At 38.7% G+C, this 16,402-nt stretch overlaps 2 protein-coding genes across 2 annotated transcripts; both read right to left on the bottom strand.

Annotated features, from left to right (window-relative positions):
• Positions 1–3,489: 3,489 nt before the first annotated feature.
• On the bottom strand, positions 3,490–6,803 carry LOC113351461 (calcium-transporting ATPase 12, plasma membrane-type-like). The gene is made up of 3 exons (XM_026595443.1): positions 6,718–6,803; positions 5,696–6,638; positions 3,490–5,601 (listed from the first exon to the last, which is right to left on the bottom strand). Exons 1-3 carry the CDS (start codon positions 6,801–6,803, stop codon positions 3,490–3,492), a joined length of 3,141 nt encoding a protein of 1,046 aa, XP_026451228.1.
• Positions 6,804–8,741: 1,938 nt separating this feature from the next.
• Positions 8,742–15,870, bottom strand: LOC113302546 (nuclear pore complex protein NUP133-like). The gene is made up of 8 exons (XM_026551476.1): positions 15,495–15,870; positions 14,068–14,192; positions 12,112–13,971; positions 10,993–11,705; positions 10,597–10,749; positions 10,011–10,347; positions 9,816–9,883; positions 8,742–9,579 (listed from the first exon to the last, which is right to left on the bottom strand). Exons 1-8 carry the CDS (start codon positions 15,689–15,691, stop codon positions 9,031–9,033), a joined length of 4,002 nt encoding a protein of 1,333 aa, XP_026407261.1. The 5' UTR covers positions 15,692–15,870; the 3' UTR covers positions 8,742–9,030.
• Positions 15,871–16,402: the final 532 nt, after the last annotated feature.

The raw sequence follows: 16,402 nt of genomic DNA on the forward strand, positions 1-16,402 counted from the left end.
CTGGAGTTTATAAACTCTGTCCGGTGTCTTAAGTCTGCGAACCTAGTCTGCGAACTTGAGAAGGTTATATATCTAAAGATGATCTCTGAACTTAATCTTAAAATACTAAGGAATGCTTTGCAAACCGTGGCTATTAAAGTTCATGAACCGATTCTTGTGAATCAAATCATCTTTGCTTCAATTGTGTCTTGTGTAGTTACATAAGATTTCCTTGCAATTGAACAACTCTCTTAACTAGTTCATTTGAGTCATTTGAACTAGTTATGGTGAAGAAGAACATGGTTGATATGAAATGCTCTTATGGTTAACTTTTTTGGAAAACTATTGTTGAACCAACAATGTACACGTTTGGGTGCGGTTAACAAACCTAGAAGCGTACAATCATTTGTGTATGACAAGATAAGTTTTCGATATAACGGTTGAGAAATATTAGCTTGAATCTAAATCAGGTTTTCATCTAACGGTGGATATTGATTGCTTTGTAACTAAGGCAAAACCCTGATTTGAAAGACTATATAAGGGGACATCTAGCAACTCTGCAAAACTAAACCCCACACCTTACGTGTGCCACTAGTTTGCGTGCTAGAGTCGGTTCTCCTTTAGCCTTTGGTTTTCTTCTTCTAAAAACAAGGTTAACGACTTGAAGACTTCATTGGGATTATGAAGCCAGACCGATACTACTTTTATCGTAGTTGTGTGATCTGATCTTGCATCTTCTATCGTAATAGTACAATCATACTGATTGGCTACAGATTGTTTGATTTCTCCGATAGGCAAGATATAAAAAGTAATCACAAACATCTTCGTCTCATTGTTTGTGATTCCACGACATCTTGTTTCGCTACCATACGATTAAGATTGTTGTGAGGTGATTGATTAATCTAGGCTGTTCTTCGGGAATATAAGACTGGATTATCAGTTGGTTCCTGTTCACCTTGATTATTATCAAAAGATGGAACAAAAACTTTAAGGTTTTTCTGTGGGAGACAAATTGATCCTTTGATAGAATTGTCTGTGTGAGACAGATTTGTTTATTGTTAAAGCCTGCGATTTTGGGTCTTAGCAACTCTTAGTTGTGGGTGAGATCATCTAAGGGAATCAAGTGCGCAGTATCATGCTGGGATCAGAGGCATAGGGAGTACAACTGTACCTTGGATCAGTGGGAGACTGATTGGGGTTCAATTATAGTCCAGTCCGAAGTTAGCTTGGAGTAGGCTAGTGTCTGTAGCGGTTTAATACAGTGTTTATTCAATCTGGACTAGGTCCCGGGGTTTTTCTGCATTTGCGGTTTCCTCGTTAACAAAATTTCTGGTGTCTGTGTTATTTCAGTTTCCGCATTATATTGTTTATCTTTATAATTGAAATAATAAAGGTTGTGCGATAGATCATCAATTAGTATAATCCAACCTTTAGTTGTTGATTGTCCTTGATTGATCCTTGGACATTGGTCTTTGGTACCGTCCAAGTTATTCCTTGTATTTGATTAGGACTCGCTGATTTCTATTAACTTGAGTAAATCAAAACAAGAGAGAGATATTAACTCCTTGAGATACTTTTATCTAGATTGAGTCTGACTGTCTAGTTGATTCTCTAGAAAGTGTTTCGGAGTTAGTCCATACAGATTGCTAAGCGAAATATTTGGTGGTGTTGTTAGACCCCCGTTTTTTCATTTGTATCTTTATATTATAGAGCATGAAAATATAAGTTGAGCGCAAAAAGAATGAGGTCATTCCGACATGTTTTTTATTCACCTCCTTTTGTTAAGGAGATTTTAATCTCTCATCCCTAAAGAAAAAGACTTCTGTACAGGCTTCACACCATATTGCCATTGGAGAGGCTCTAAGTGGTGTTTGGTAAGTCACTAAAGTCCCTTGACTATACAACTCTGGACCCCATATAGTTGCACCAGCACCCAAATAACAAAGAAGGCTATCATTGGGGCGTCACATTCTATTAGAGGGGCGTCACCTAATAGGACAAAAACGGGTCACTCATAAGTAATATCAAAAACCCCTTATCTAAAATAATTTTGTAATAACTAAACAACTCTTATTTAGTTAATTTTAATTTAATTTAATTAGATAAAAATTAAATTAATGAATTTTGTTGCGTTCTTGGTGAATTCTGGGACAAAGTTTTTGTGGGAAGAAAAACTGGTTGTAAAATAAACTTCTACGGTTGGAAATAATCCAAACCTGGACGTAAAATCACTTCTTGGGTTGGAAATAATCCAAACTTGGACGTAAAATCACTTCTAAGGTTGGAATTAAAAGAAAACTAGACATAAAATCAGATTCTACGGTTGGAATTAAAAGGAACCTGGACGTAAAATGAGCTTCTACGGTTGGAACTAATTCAAACCTGGACGTAAAACTACATGCAAATAAAATTCTACGGTTGGAATTAATCCAAACCGGGACGTAAAATCACTTCTACGGTTGGAAATAATTTAAACCTGGACGTAAAATCACTTTTACGGTTGGAATTAAAAAAAACTGGACGTAAAATCGGATTCTACGGTTGGAATTAAAAGAAACCTGGACGTAAAATGAGCTTCTACGGTTGGAACTAATCCAAACCTGGACATAAAACTACATGAAAATAAAATTCTACTGTTGGAATTAATCCAAACCTGGACGTGAAATCACCTACAATTTTTAAGTTTTTATTTTAATTAAAGGGTAATCTACACATTTTGTATATGTGTTAGGATATCCCATAATTATTTTTTTGGACATTAAGAATCAAAATGAAGCCCCTCTATTAAAGTGTGACGCCCCAATAATAATAGCCTTCATACCAAATCAATAAACTGAAGTCAAATAATGAAGTCAACAGTAGACACACCCACATCTTCTTCTTTGCAGGTGAACTCACCTTCCTCCCCTTACTGGTGAATAGCTTCAGTCTTCATCCGTTCTTTACACAGAGGTAAACAGTTTTCATTTTTCCTAGTTTTCTTTCATTAGTCTTTCATTCATTTTGAAGGATAATTCTTAATAAAATTATCTCAAATGCAGTTATTAGCGGTTATGAGTTTATAAGTGCATTTGAAAGCGAAAAATCAAAATCAAGTCGATGTTTTTTCATTATGCTATTGTAGAAACTGGGTTTTCTCTTCCTTTATGGTTTTTGTGTTCATGAATTTATATGTGTAGGTTGTCTAATGTTCACGATTCTCGGGTAGCAAGTGTACTCCTCGGTGATTTTGTCTTAGCAAGTGTACTCCTCGGAGTCCGAGGTAACGCTATCATCCCTTCTCTACTCTCGTTTGAGAACAATTTCGTCTGAGAGAGATTTGAAATTGTACTGTGATCGAACTAAGTTTTAACAATGATTAAGTTTTTCTGCTAATATGCATAATATTTCTGATTTTCTCACTTCCTGTAGCTATGGTTCTGTTATTTACTAATATTTCTGAATACACATTACTGAAATGTCGAAACCGGGAAGTTAAGAACACTGCATTGTGGCTAGGTTATTGGAGTATTACACCTTCATAAGTGGAGTTGGAAGTTGAGACAGAGATGTCGAAGGAGTAGACTGTAAAGGGCCGGTGGAGCTGAGACAACTTGGAACACCTATAATAGACCTATTAGCGAAGAAACTTGATATAGACTTCACTGCATAGTCAATGGGCCAGGACATGATTGCAAATAAGATACAAGCAAGCCACTGCATCTTGTTCAGCCTTGGAAAACCAGTAAATTTTTCTGCAAATTCCATTAGTAACACCTCCAAAATAATAGGAACTCCAACTGATACTAGAAACCAATGGCTTCCGGTGATTCCCTTGAACACATTCTTCTTCTCGGGTGCTCTTGCATTAAACTGATTGAAAACCAAGCATAGAACAAAACCATTGAAAACCATGGCTTTTTTCACTTTCCGATCCATTCCTAAGATGTCGCCATCCTTGATGAGTTGAAAGGTTAGTAAAACAATGGCCTGATAACACACTTGAACAAATATATTCCTCCTCATAGACTTGGTTATAATAGGTTGAGTCTGAATTATTGGTCGCATTTCCAGCAATTCCTGAGTTGGTGCCTCTGTCAACATAGCCAATGCAGCCAGAGTTCCCACCGTTAAGTTCACCAGAAACAACTGGAGTGGTGTTATTGGAGTGTCGCCTTGGAAGACAGTTGTGACAAAGGTCAGAAGGATTCCTGAAATGTTTGTGGTGAGCTCAAGCTGGAGGAACTTGCGAATGTTTTGGTAATTAGATCTTCCAATCAACAAGACTTTAACAATAGAAGCGAAATTGCCATTCGGAATACTAATATCGCAACTTTCTTTTGTCATTGCAGAGTTGTTTGTCCCCATGAAAAGACCTACATCTGCTTCTCTTAGAGCTGGAAGTTCAACCGTTCTGGTTCCCATAAATGCAACCACTTGACCTTTTTGATGTAAGCTCTGTACCAAGAGTAGCTTGTCTGAAGGACTTGCACTGCCCATCACGGTTATCCTATCTGCTTTTTCCCTCCTCTCCTCAGCGGTGAAATTTCTGAAGTCTTCACCTTCGAGCACAATAGCATTTAAGTCCTTCTCAGGGACAAAAATTCCATATTCAATAGCTATGGGTTTCACCACTGCCAAGCTCTCTGCAGATACAAGTTTGATGCTAACGCCAGCATTTCGTAAAGCATCCACAGCCGTCTTTCTCGCCTCTGGACAACATGGGTACTTCACACCCAAAAGTAACAACAAGATCAAGTTATTTTCACGCAATTCTGTAATCATAACCTTTTCGTTAACACCATCATCCTCGGCGCCTTCAGTTATTGTGCTGTAAGCGAAAGCAATGGACAAGAGACCTTTGTTATCCATATCCTTAATAAATTGACGAAACCCATCTCTTTTTCCATCATCCAGGACATTTTTTATCCCATCAATATTATAGTATTCAGAGCACATTTCCAGAATAGTCTCTGCAGATCCTCTCCAATGCAGATGAAGTGTTTCTCTGGCACCTTCATTCTTCCTCATCAATGACCCTCTTTTTTTGCTGTCAGAACCAAAGGATGAACTAATTAGTACACTACGACTTTGTTTCAATTGCTCCATATCAACTCCTAAGTTCAACTCAGCCCAAGGAATTAGGAGTGGATCCTCCATCGGACCAGATAATGCACCAGACTCAAGAATTGCTGCACCAACCCCGTCGCAAATCATCTCAACAACCTCAGGAGATATGACAGGGACATTATTTCCGCCAGTAATTTCCTCACCAATGCAGAATACGTCTACCTTCATCTGGTTCAATGTAGCTTTATTGATTACGAAACTCGTCATCGAACCCAAGGTGGTACCTCCAGATGATTCACAAATTATAACCTGATGATCTTTTGATGTTCTATCATTCCAGTACGAGAGTGATAGACTGACGACTAATGGCAACCCTTCATGCAACCCCACCAGCAAAACTGCAAACACGTTTGCCAGGCTAGCAAATATTCCTCGTGGCCTTGTAACGAATCTCTCCACAGCTTTCATCAACTCGTCAGCAGCAGTTTTTTTGCTAATTTGATCCGGGTAACCAGTTTCATCATCTTTTTTCCCTTGAAAGTAACGCAAGAGCAACACCAGAAGAATTAAGCACTGCCAGAAACAGACCGATATTTTGAAGGTAGTTATTCATCTTATCAATTTGATGTTGTAGTGGTTTTTGTTTTCTGTTGGTATCATGAATTACTTTGCTCATCATTTCTCCCATTGTCGTGTTCATGCCTACTGATATAACAAGCATTTGACCAGACCCATGAATCACCTTTGCACCATAGTATAAAAATGGGTTCTGAACATGACTAATTGTCAATTTGTGATGCAAGATACCATCGTCCACCTTCAAATTGTCACCATTCAAATATAACCCGTCAGCAGGAACCCAATCTCCAGACCTCAAGAGCACCAAATCACCGACCAACACTTCAGAAACAAAAACTTCTTGCAGAAGTCCCTGCCTTAGTACATTGGTCATCTCAAGTTTACTCTTGTTAACTAGCTTCTGTGACTTTCGAAAACTGAAGTAGTTTCTGAATGAAGTTACAGATACTAATATGAAGACGGTGATTAATAGAGTTGTCACGTCGTACCATCCATTTTTTTGGCCTTCTTCCTTGAGACCAGACCCAAGAGATATTACTGCACAACATAACAGCAAGATAATTGTGAAATCTTTGCAGGCCCTAAAAAGAAAGTGGAAGAAGCTTTTAGAAGGATCGGCCGACTCCAGCAAGTAAGTGTTTGTTCCATATTCAGCTTGTCGAAGTTGAAGATCTTCAGCTTCAGGTGAAATTCCATTCTCCAAATTGGTTGCAAGAGAAGCTGCAATTCCTTCGAATCCTCCATGATCACCAAGAGTAACCAGGTTCCTCTCCTTTAAGATACTAATGAGAGTATCCTTGTTGATCCTGGTTGGAAGTGGCAAAACTTCTTGATTATCACTGTTGGTATTGTTGTTCATGGTGGTGATGATGTTGGTGGCATTGCAGTCTTCGTCATCGCTGTAGATGTCAAGATGAATATCTGCCAACCGATCAGCATGATTATCGTAGCCATCATTAGAGAGAGCTGTGTAAGTTGGCAAGTCATCATCAGCAGGGTCTGTGATGGATATGTTGTTATTTCCATTGTGGCTAATGGAATACTTCAGACGTAGATAAGCACGAAAAAGCAGTAAAACCTGTCGCCAGTGGTTCCGAGTACTAGTACTACTTCCTTTCAGTTAGTGTGCTAGCATTCTTTCGCTCAATAAGTTCCATCTGGGTTGAGTCAATATCATGATCAACCGGCAACATCATGATCACGAACAGTATCCGCAAAGCTGAACAGAAATACAGATTACAAATTTCTTCTTTTGGTGGGTTGTTCTGTGAAGAGTAAGAAACTAAATACCTTTCTTCTGAAGATGAGTATGAGAAACTAAACACAGGACAAAGCAGCTAGAGAAAGCAGAGACCCCTCTAGTAGCAAGAAAGAGAAGACAATTTATAGTTTTGTATGATGAGAAAAACCATGACAAAAAGAATTGGGAAGTGGGCGCGTTTTTGCAACAGCTGCACCCACTGCAGCCTGCAGGAAATTTCCTCGAAGTTTCAGTTCTCAAATGTGTTGGATGATTGACATTTGGATATTAAGTTTTAAAAGTTCACACTTCGCATGACGATGGATGAGCCGTGAAAGAATTTGGTTTCAGCATTTATATACAGTTTCCGTGTCATTTCTATAAAGTTATTACAAGGAAAAATGGAACACACCAAATTTGGTATTAATTACAAAAAAACAAAACAAAACAAAACAAAAAAAAGAAGAGGAGGGATCCGTTGACAGCCTCCTTTTTAACAAGTTTTGACAGGCCCACACCAGTCGTTGGATGACCAAACAAACCTCACGCATAGACGGCCGATAATTTTCGATTTAGATTCGGGTTACCGGGTACTGCCATGTGATTAGATGTCCTTTTTCTTATTTTAGACGTAGATCAAGTTTCTTTCTCTTATCCAACTCCCAAACACAGAAGATTCAAGATTGATCCATATGCATTCCTTATGCTTGAATGATATTGTGATCAATCATCCAGTTAAAGTAAGGATGTGAATTGATTAGATAATCATTAAACTACAATTCCTACAAGATTACCATTAACAGAAAAGGGGTATTTTTGTTACTCATATGATATAAACGCCGATCAGCAAAAGAACAGAGGTATGGTCTGCCAGTAACCAATCTAATAGTAGTTTTCCTTGACTAATCAATCAACCCACTGAATATTTCATTTTGAGGTTTCGTTGCCACTTATTAAACAGGAACGGCGGTGAATTTCAATCAAAATCGCTTAGATCTCATTTAAGATATATACCATGGTCCATGGTTTCACGAAGAACAGTCGAAACATGGCTGCAACGTAATCGAAAAATATTTGATTATCTACCGTGATTTTTACTCTGATTGTAAAACAATTTTTTCTTACCAAAACATAAAAGACAGTCTACATGCCCAACCTTTATTCGATTTGAAACTACGGAGAATAGTGAGAGAAGAAGCAGACCAGTGAGAGAAAAAGAGGAGAGAGACGAACTTACGATATGAAAATTCAAAACCATCAGATTTCATTACGTATACCCGATGATCCATATTTAGGTGAAACTTTTTTGACCGTCTATGCACGAGGTTTGTTTGGTCATCCAAAGGCTGGCATGAGCCTGTCAAAACTTGTTAAAAAGGAGGCTGTCAAGGGATCGCTCCTCAAAAAAGAATAAATAATCGCTTCCGTTGATAAATCTAGGAAGTTGTTAGCTTTTGAGGTAGTCGGTGTCATGTATGTGCTGCGTGGTAGATTTGATGGTAAGTTGGTAACTTATGTACATGTATGATGACTGATAAGTAGTCTGCCGAAAGAAAACAAATGAAGAAAAGCATAAGAAAACCCAAGATTTCTAGTCATGGTGGGTACAAAATCTTCAATTCTAAAGAATATGAAATGAAATGTCATGGTCAATCGTCATCGCTGATTCTTTACATGAGAAAAGTTCATCATCTTATCTCCCAGACCGCGTTCATCTTCAATTGAAAGTCCAGCTTTAACTTAAAAATCCCAGAAAAGAAAGGAAAAAAAAAAACATTCACCGGTGAACCAAGATAATGTGGCTAAGCATTTGCCACTCGTACATGACCAGTGTAACTGGGTCAACAATATTTCTCCAAGGAGTTGAAGGTAGTGTATCTCTACTTTTTAAGCATTTTCTTGGAACATTCCGAATCAACAGTTATGCTAGATTTTACATCGAAGGAAATCCTAATTTTATGTTTGTATCTTTCCACTACAATGGTATAATTTCAAAATGATGCAACCATTCACCTTATCACACACCCATTGGCCATTGATATGGTAAATGAGAGAGAGACGGGGCCAAAAGAGTACAAAACATAACTCTGAAATCAATCAAACCTTTTTCTTTTCTCTAATTGGATGAGTCAAAATGATACAAAATCTTTACGGGAATGAAAATTTACTCAAATGAGATTTCATCAATCCATAGGAGTAGGACCATCTTCTGCAACTACCATCTCAGCTCCAAGCTTACCCAAATTGATAGCAGTCAGCATCAGCTTACCTGCTTCAGGAAAGCTCTTGTGCTGCATCAAAATCCCTTCAACAGTCAAACCTGTGTTATCCTTCAGGGTAGACAGCTCATTATCACGTTGTAATGGCATCACTTCTTCAAACCCACTTTCATAAGTCTCAGCTTCAGGCCCATAACACTTGTTTGCTGCCTGGAAGAGAACAGTTTCTCTCAACACTCGTAAGGTCATTTCATCACTCCATCCTTCATCCACAGATGCTTGATAGAGTTTTCCCCAATCGTCCTGATCTGCAGCGTTCTTCCAGCATTCTTCCAAAAGGCTTCTGCTGGATTTCCGAAAGGAGGAGCTGGTCCATGCAAATACGTCAAATGCCAGCAATGATAGTTCTGGGATTTGGCTCTCAAGGCAGAGTTCGATCAGACCTCCAGGTGGGAGAAGCCTATCACAATCTTGTTTCTCTTCGTTATCAGAAAGCAGTCTCACGATTACTTCCTACAAGAGACAAGTGCCATTAGAGGCACATGAAAAATCTTAAGTAGACATTTTCTACGACCAAGAATCAGCACCAGAGGCAGATATATAGTTTTATATAATTAAGACACGTATTACAGACAGTCTATCCCACGTCCAAGGCACAGTTTTCAAATTGTTTTCACTTCAAAGAAAAGAAATATTTTTATGTTTATCAGTTCAAGAGATCATTTGGTGCATAGAGTAGTAACACATACCTGCAACATTAGAATCTTTAAATCAGCCTCGATTCGCCTGGTCTTCATTTCAAAATCAGAATCCCTCCCTGTTGGTAGTTGAATAGAAAAAAATGCAACTATTACGACCTATCTAGCATGAGAAAGTCAGGGAAAGAGAGTGGTGTTTTTATACGAAATTTCAAATTAGTGGCGGCAAAGTAATCAATGCTAAACCTGCTAATGCAGAAATTTTAGACAAGTGTAATAAGCGCTTTCGATCAGCCAAACTTTGCTCGGATCTGACAATGTCAACATCTAAACCATTTTCAGATGCTGAAGCAGAATCATCCTCCTGGAAAAGCGCCAATGTATGAAGAGTTACTGATGCAGAAGAGAATTGGTTTAGAAACATCTCATGAAGCCACAACAGATCCTTATGCTGCTTCAGGAATATAGCAAGCTCTTCCTGGAACTCTTCTCCAAGTCGCAGTAGCTTCCCAAACTGGCGACTCTGATACAATTGCTCAAAGACGTAGTAACTAAACCCGCCTCTGGGACCCAAGCTCTCATGCTGGAAAATAGAATTTTCCATATAATTATTATCAAAAAAAGCAAAGGAGGTACGGAGAGAGAGGTAGTACAAAATAAAAGAAAAGCATCAAAATCGGAAACAAAGTAATAAAAATGTTCAATAGATGAACAATTATTCTTGTTGCACATGATCTTCACTTAACAATCAACAGAAGCAAGTCTACACTACGCATAATAAACATGGGAAAGAAAAAATAAATCATCTTTAGAATGTAAACAGTGTTCCCACCATAAGACTTCGCAAAAGCACTGTGTCAATGAGGTCGCAGCATATATTCCACAAAGAAATATAACTTTCGTGTCGTCTGGCAATAGACAGCAAAGGTGATGAAAGCTCCCTAAGGATGAGCTCCATTGGCTCTTCCACGCCTTCAGAGAAATCCTGCAGGTATATACTGATTAAATAAATACAGAAGCAAACTAGCAAAACAAATATCCACTTTGCTTCCGCAGATAACAGTCCAACCTTTCTGCTATCTCACACAAGAATCCATGGTGTACTAGATATCCTAAAACACACAGAGTAGCAGAAGCATTTGAGCTAAGAAGCAAAATGCATGTATACTCAAATTCTTAACAACCAACATAAAAGGAACAGGTTTACAACCTTGATCCACCATTTTACCTGGTATCTGGCTTCTGCAAAACCCTTGATTAGTTGATATAGTGAGTCCAAAAGCACATCCCTCCTATTCCAATACTCATCCAAGAGACCTTTGTGTTCTTCTCCTCGTTCCAATTTTGCTGTGATAGCACCAGAATATGTCTCAAGTAAAACATCGGCCAGCCCTTCGAGATGAGAATATAAATCCGACTTTGCTGATAAATCGGTTGCTTCCTTTAACAGTTGAAGCATGAAATCGGCAACGCTCCAAAGCCCATTACGGACAACAAGCTGACAATACCAAGGTGTTAAGCTTTCCAGAGACGGGTACCAAGTATGGTGCTCATTTCTATAATGCATCGCAGAGCGAATCAATGTTGTGCAAGCATTAGAGAGTTCACAAGCACGTCGAATCTGAACAATATATGGCTGATCTCCACTGATTATGTATTCCAGCTGATCCGATAAGCAGTAAAATACTTGTTCCAGATCAGAAACTTTGCTATAGAATACTTCAGCATTATCTCTGTCCATGAGAAGCACAGTATTCCGACGGGCTCGCTCACCAACTAATTGAATCAGGTCCCAAAGTGAACCTGCCATTTCATTAGGTGGTTTTGAAGCAGAACTAGTCCCGTCAGAAGAATTCTGGTTAAGCAAGTTTTGCAGTTCTCTCAACTGTATCATCCCAGCAAGTTTCTCACCATGCTCCATGATAGTTTGCAATGTATATCCTGCTAGGAACAAAAGATAACGCGGGCTTCATGCAGCAGAAGACTAAATGAAACTTTTTAAACTAACACTAATCAATCATTCACCCATTTTCTCATACATAATTCCAAATAGCTAATGTTCCTACCTAAACCTAACTGACCAGTTTAATGAAGACTGAACTAGAAAATATTCACTAACTCGATGCACTGTAAAAACTAAAGCAGAAGAGTATCCACAGTAGAGTAGATCTGCATAACCATATAGACTGCTGGATGCAGTATTGTTGGAAAGTCAGGATGAAATTAAGGTTGACAGAAATAGAGAAAACAAGTGTTCGGATGAATTGTATTTAAGTGCAGGAGAAAGACCTGATTTAAAATGTTAATGACAAGTTAAAAAATGATGGAATAGGAAACAGATCCTTACTCTGTTTAGAAGAAAGCTCCTCGTGGCACTTCGATAGAGCAAGAAACTGAAGAAACCTTTGATGCTTTTGTTGCTTATCCAATAGTTGGGATGACATGACGCCCATAGCCACAATCTCAGCTCCACGTGTTGTTGTCCAATGTTTAGCTAAAGTGTCAATAATGGACTTGCTCGTGCGAGCAAAAACATTTGTTTCGCCATCCTTTTCAAATGATCTGGATTTTCTAAGCTTTTCTAGTGAGCTATCAACATCACCAGATAAGAGAAAATCATGAAACAGGCGACCAAGTAAAGCTTCTGATTCTTCATCCTGAACACTTCGACGAGCAATCCCACTTAAAGCCATCTTCTGTCCATCAACAGCATCCCTTGCATCAGAGCTAGTCCGCCTAGCAGCAACATTGCTTCCAAACATCAGGGTTTTTCTTTCTTCTTCAGCAGGACCTTCATTTGAGCTCCCTTTGCGCGACACACTTCGCTCAGGAGGCTCCACCCCACCGAGTATAACTGCCTTCTCAGGTATTGCCCATACTCCTGCTTGTTCTGTTAAAACGACCCAAGCACCATCTTCACTACCGTCTGTAGATGGGAAAACAGAAGCATCCAAAACTCTTCCTGCATCCCAAGGTAAATCAAATTGATATAGTCGTGTCGAGTTTCTCCAGTAATTGGATACTGTTGCAGTTCCATCACCAGAAAGTATGATTGCTGATCCAGAAGGCTTCCCCCCTGCACGCAATCTCATGGAGAACAAGAAATCTTCGTCTTCTACTCTTGCTTTTGGGATTATTACTTGGATAGGACACTTTTTCTCTAACACCTTTTCCTGTACTGGCACAATATTTCCAGAAGAATAATCCATTCCAAGTTTATACTGCATTGTAAGAATAGAGTACTGTGTATAGCTAGAACTGCTCATCCGATCCTTACAAAAAGTAGCAATAAGAATCATTATTTCTTTACCATGCTCATCTACCTGCATGTCTACAGGCCATATCTGTTTCTGACCTGCCAAATCCTTCTTAACTCCTAAGTCACTATCCGTGCCAATAATCTCATGGGACCAAAGCATTGAAACATTCAACTCAGGAGTAAAATTAACATTAAAACAATGTATCTCATGATCTGTCAAGAGAAAGAACTGCTTACTAGAGTCTGTTGCACTAAGAAGCCTAAAACGCCAGATAACTGACCTTGGATACCCCTTGCCAGCTAGAGGTTGGCCATTATCAATACTTTGGTCAGCTGAGTTATGAAAGCTCCGAGGAATTTTTTTCTGAGATATGCCAGAGGGACTGCACTGGAACTGCCAGACTTCACCACTGGAACAACATGCTAGGGCAAAACAAAGAAAACACCCGGCAACAGGAATAGCAGAAGTAATCAGCGAATTAAAAGAAACTGTTGCTGACAATGAAGCACTTTCAAGTCCTCTATATTGTCGACTTCTGTTTGGAGTAGTTTTTCCACCACCAGGTGTTATAGTGGTCTCACACTCATCATAGCTAGCATGACTAACAACTGGTGAGGACCCACCTTTAGAATAAATGTCTGGCCAGTATATGACAGTTCCTGTTTTCTTTTTAAGCATTACGATACCTGCAGACTTGCACTGCTGTACCACCTTGTCTTTGGTCCCACTTCGGCTATCCCAATCAACAACAGAAACCATCCATGTTTTACCATCAGTGGCGATTGAGCATTTATCACCTCCATCCGAAACGGATGGAGGGAAATCAAGTACGATACATTTTTTTAGGGGTGCTGGAGACAGATAATTCCAAACAAACAGCCGTTTTCCACAGATAATCCAAGATAGGGCTGTCCCCTTGTCCATTCCACCGCAGATCCCGGTATCACCTGACAAGAGAAATGTGGTTATCTCCCTGAAGAAGTTCTAGCCAAGTAAATGCAGAGAAAAGTTAAGACCATTTCAAATAAATACTAACTGCTAACCTTGAGCACTCTTCTGCTGGTAACTGGACTGTGCATCACGAACTTCTTCAGGGAACTCTCCAACATATACCGGCTTTCTTGGATCTGCATCAGTCCCTTTCTTACTTTCCTTTAGTTGCGGAATTCTGGGTATACACAGGAGGTCAGTAGTTTTTACATATTAGAGGAAAAACTAACAGGAAAATGTGCTCAAATAAACCTTGTGTTAGAAAGAGAACAATTTTTGGAAAACGATACATTAATAAAGAAAGAAAGCCTCCACAACAGGGTACATGTGGAATAAAATCAGTATATTTGAACTGCCAAACAAATACAGGTCACAAGAATCAAAGGCCCGGATACGAACATGTTGTGACATAGTTGCTTGGTTCATTTTCTGGTATGTTCAACACTAACAAATTAGGATGAAAACTGATGATACCAAACATGAGCTCCCACAATAACTTGAGATTTCGCACCAGAAGTCCAGAACATTAGGATAACAAAAGACGCAATTGCGAAGGAAAATGGCCATGATTCAATAAAATAAACTCTAAAACTAAAACGAGTGGCAGTTGAACAAATTCCAGTGGATGCTTCCCTAAGACCTATTTTCTCTGGGCTATAGCGCATCAAAGAAGACAATTATCTTTCTGATTAGTGGTTATCTTACTGGTAGACTCCTTCTAATCGATTTTAATGATGTATTCTATTGGTCATAGCCATATTGCCATACTAATTCCAGTATAACTGTTCAAATTCAAATTGTTGGTCAATACTTTTCCTAACTCGCATGTCCCAGTTTCTAGCTACGATATTTCTAGACAGTTTTTCCCCAGCAAATAAACCACATAAACCATTTTGGTCAATTTATCCAACTCGATGGTGACCTAAACATGACATTACTTTCTCCCACACAACAACCAAGTGAGCTGGATACAATATCTAGTTCCTCTTTTCACTCAGCAAGAGAGATCTAAAGCAGTGAAGTATCTTTTTATAGCATTCTGTACAATTAAGAACTTAACAATAGCTATTAGTAAGCCAAGAAGTATGAAGTCCGAGTCACAGAGACGACTATGTTCCTTACCATCTAAAGTGGAGTACAACACGTAACTTGGTCTCATCAGTTCAGTGCATCTAGAGCTACTCTTATGATCACTATTGAAAGATACTACACAATCAAAAACCTCAGGTTGAAATTCTCAAAACGTCATCTAGTCCTAACAGAAAACTTAAAACTTACTTCTACAAACCGATAGAGTCGAGTCACGAACAATGCCCAAAATCACGATAACAAAACTGAAGTTGTAAACCCTAATTCAAATACAGTACAGTAAGACACATGTGAAATAATCAGTCATATTCGAAATGCAAAAACTCAAATCGTGAGAAACGGAAACCTAGAGTTTCACTAAATATGTTTGTATTTGAAATTTGATTTTTACCTTGCAAGAACAGATAATCGAGAAACCCACGGTGCAGGAGTTCCGGTGTTAGGTCTGTTTGGAATTGAAGTTCCGAGAGGAGATGATGAGTTTTGGTTATCTGGAAGTGGAGTAGCGGGTGAAGCTGGAAGTTCATGACCTAGATTTCGGTCTTTTTGAGAACTGAAATTGTTTTTCTTGACTGGAGGGGAAAACATGGCTGAAGTACGAAAGATGGAAGTATCAGGCTTATAGGGTTTCTGTGCTCATGAAATGATCAACACGGGAGATATGATTCGTATGAAATGCGAGACGGCGAGAGGGACGAGATTCTTCGTTTGCAGTTGGCGCTCACTGCGATATGTAAGTTTAAGGATGCGGGGATACTGAACTGAAGCCAAACCGACGGACCGAGTGGGCTAACAAGCTCAAGCCGAAAATTGTATGGCCTAAAGCTTTGATAAGCGGCCAAATTGGGGTATACCCTAATTAGTTAGGGTATACCCAATGAGACAAAACCCGGGTTAGTATGAAATAAAATACAACGCCCTTAACCATTTATTTTCAAAATGGCTAATATATTCTTTTTTGATTAACACTAAAAAATCTAATTAGGTTAATTAAATAGATTAAAATTTCTGAAATTATGAATTTAAGTTATGAATTTTTGCCCCAGAGTCCCACACTACTCATTCAAAACCATTAATATCCTCCTCTGAAGAAATCTTTTTTCAAATAATTTCAACTCGTTTCTCTCTCCCCTTTCTCTCCAGAAACCGGGAAAAAAAAAGAAACTCTCATCTTCTTCGTTTTGATCATGATCCGCCCTGGAATTGATATGATTTTTAAGATCTTCCGGCCAGATCAAAGTTAAACTTCCTAGTTTGTATAGTTTTTAATAAAACAAATTGTTGTTCCAACAATTTTCT

Source organism: Papaver somniferum, chromosome 1 (assembly GCF_003573695.1).
Source record: "Papaver somniferum cultivar HN1 chromosome 1, ASM357369v1, whole genome shotgun sequence".
Lineage (NCBI taxonomy): Eukaryota > Viridiplantae > Streptophyta > Magnoliopsida > Ranunculales > Papaveraceae > Papaver > Papaver somniferum.

Excerpts from the sequence above, each read along its gene's own strand:
- LOC113351461 (XM_026595443.1), bottom strand. The coding sequence starts at position 6,803 with ATGATGTTGCCGGTTGATCATGATATTGACTCAACCCAGATGGAACTT. Across the intron at positions 6,639-6,717 it reads AGCACACTAACTGAAAGGAA|CCACAATGGAAATAACAACA; the intron begins GTAGTACTAGTA and ends GTATTCCATTAG. Across the intron at positions 5,602-5,695 it reads TGGGAGAAATGATGAGCAAA|TGCTTAATTCTTCTGGTGTT; the intron begins GTAATTCATGAT and ends TGTTTCTGGCAG.
- LOC113302546 (XM_026551476.1), bottom strand. The coding sequence starts at position 15,691 with ATGTTTTCCCCTCCAGTCAAGAAAAACAATTTCAGTTCTCAAAAAGAC. Across the intron at positions 11,706-12,111 it reads GGAGCTTTCTTCTAAACAGA|GATATACATTGCAAACTATC; the intron begins GTAAGGATCTGT and ends TGTTCCTAGCAG. Across the intron at positions 9,580-9,815 it reads TAAAGATTCTAATGTTGCAG|GAAGTAATCGTGAGACTGCT; the intron begins GTATGTGTTACT and ends TGTCTCTTGTAG.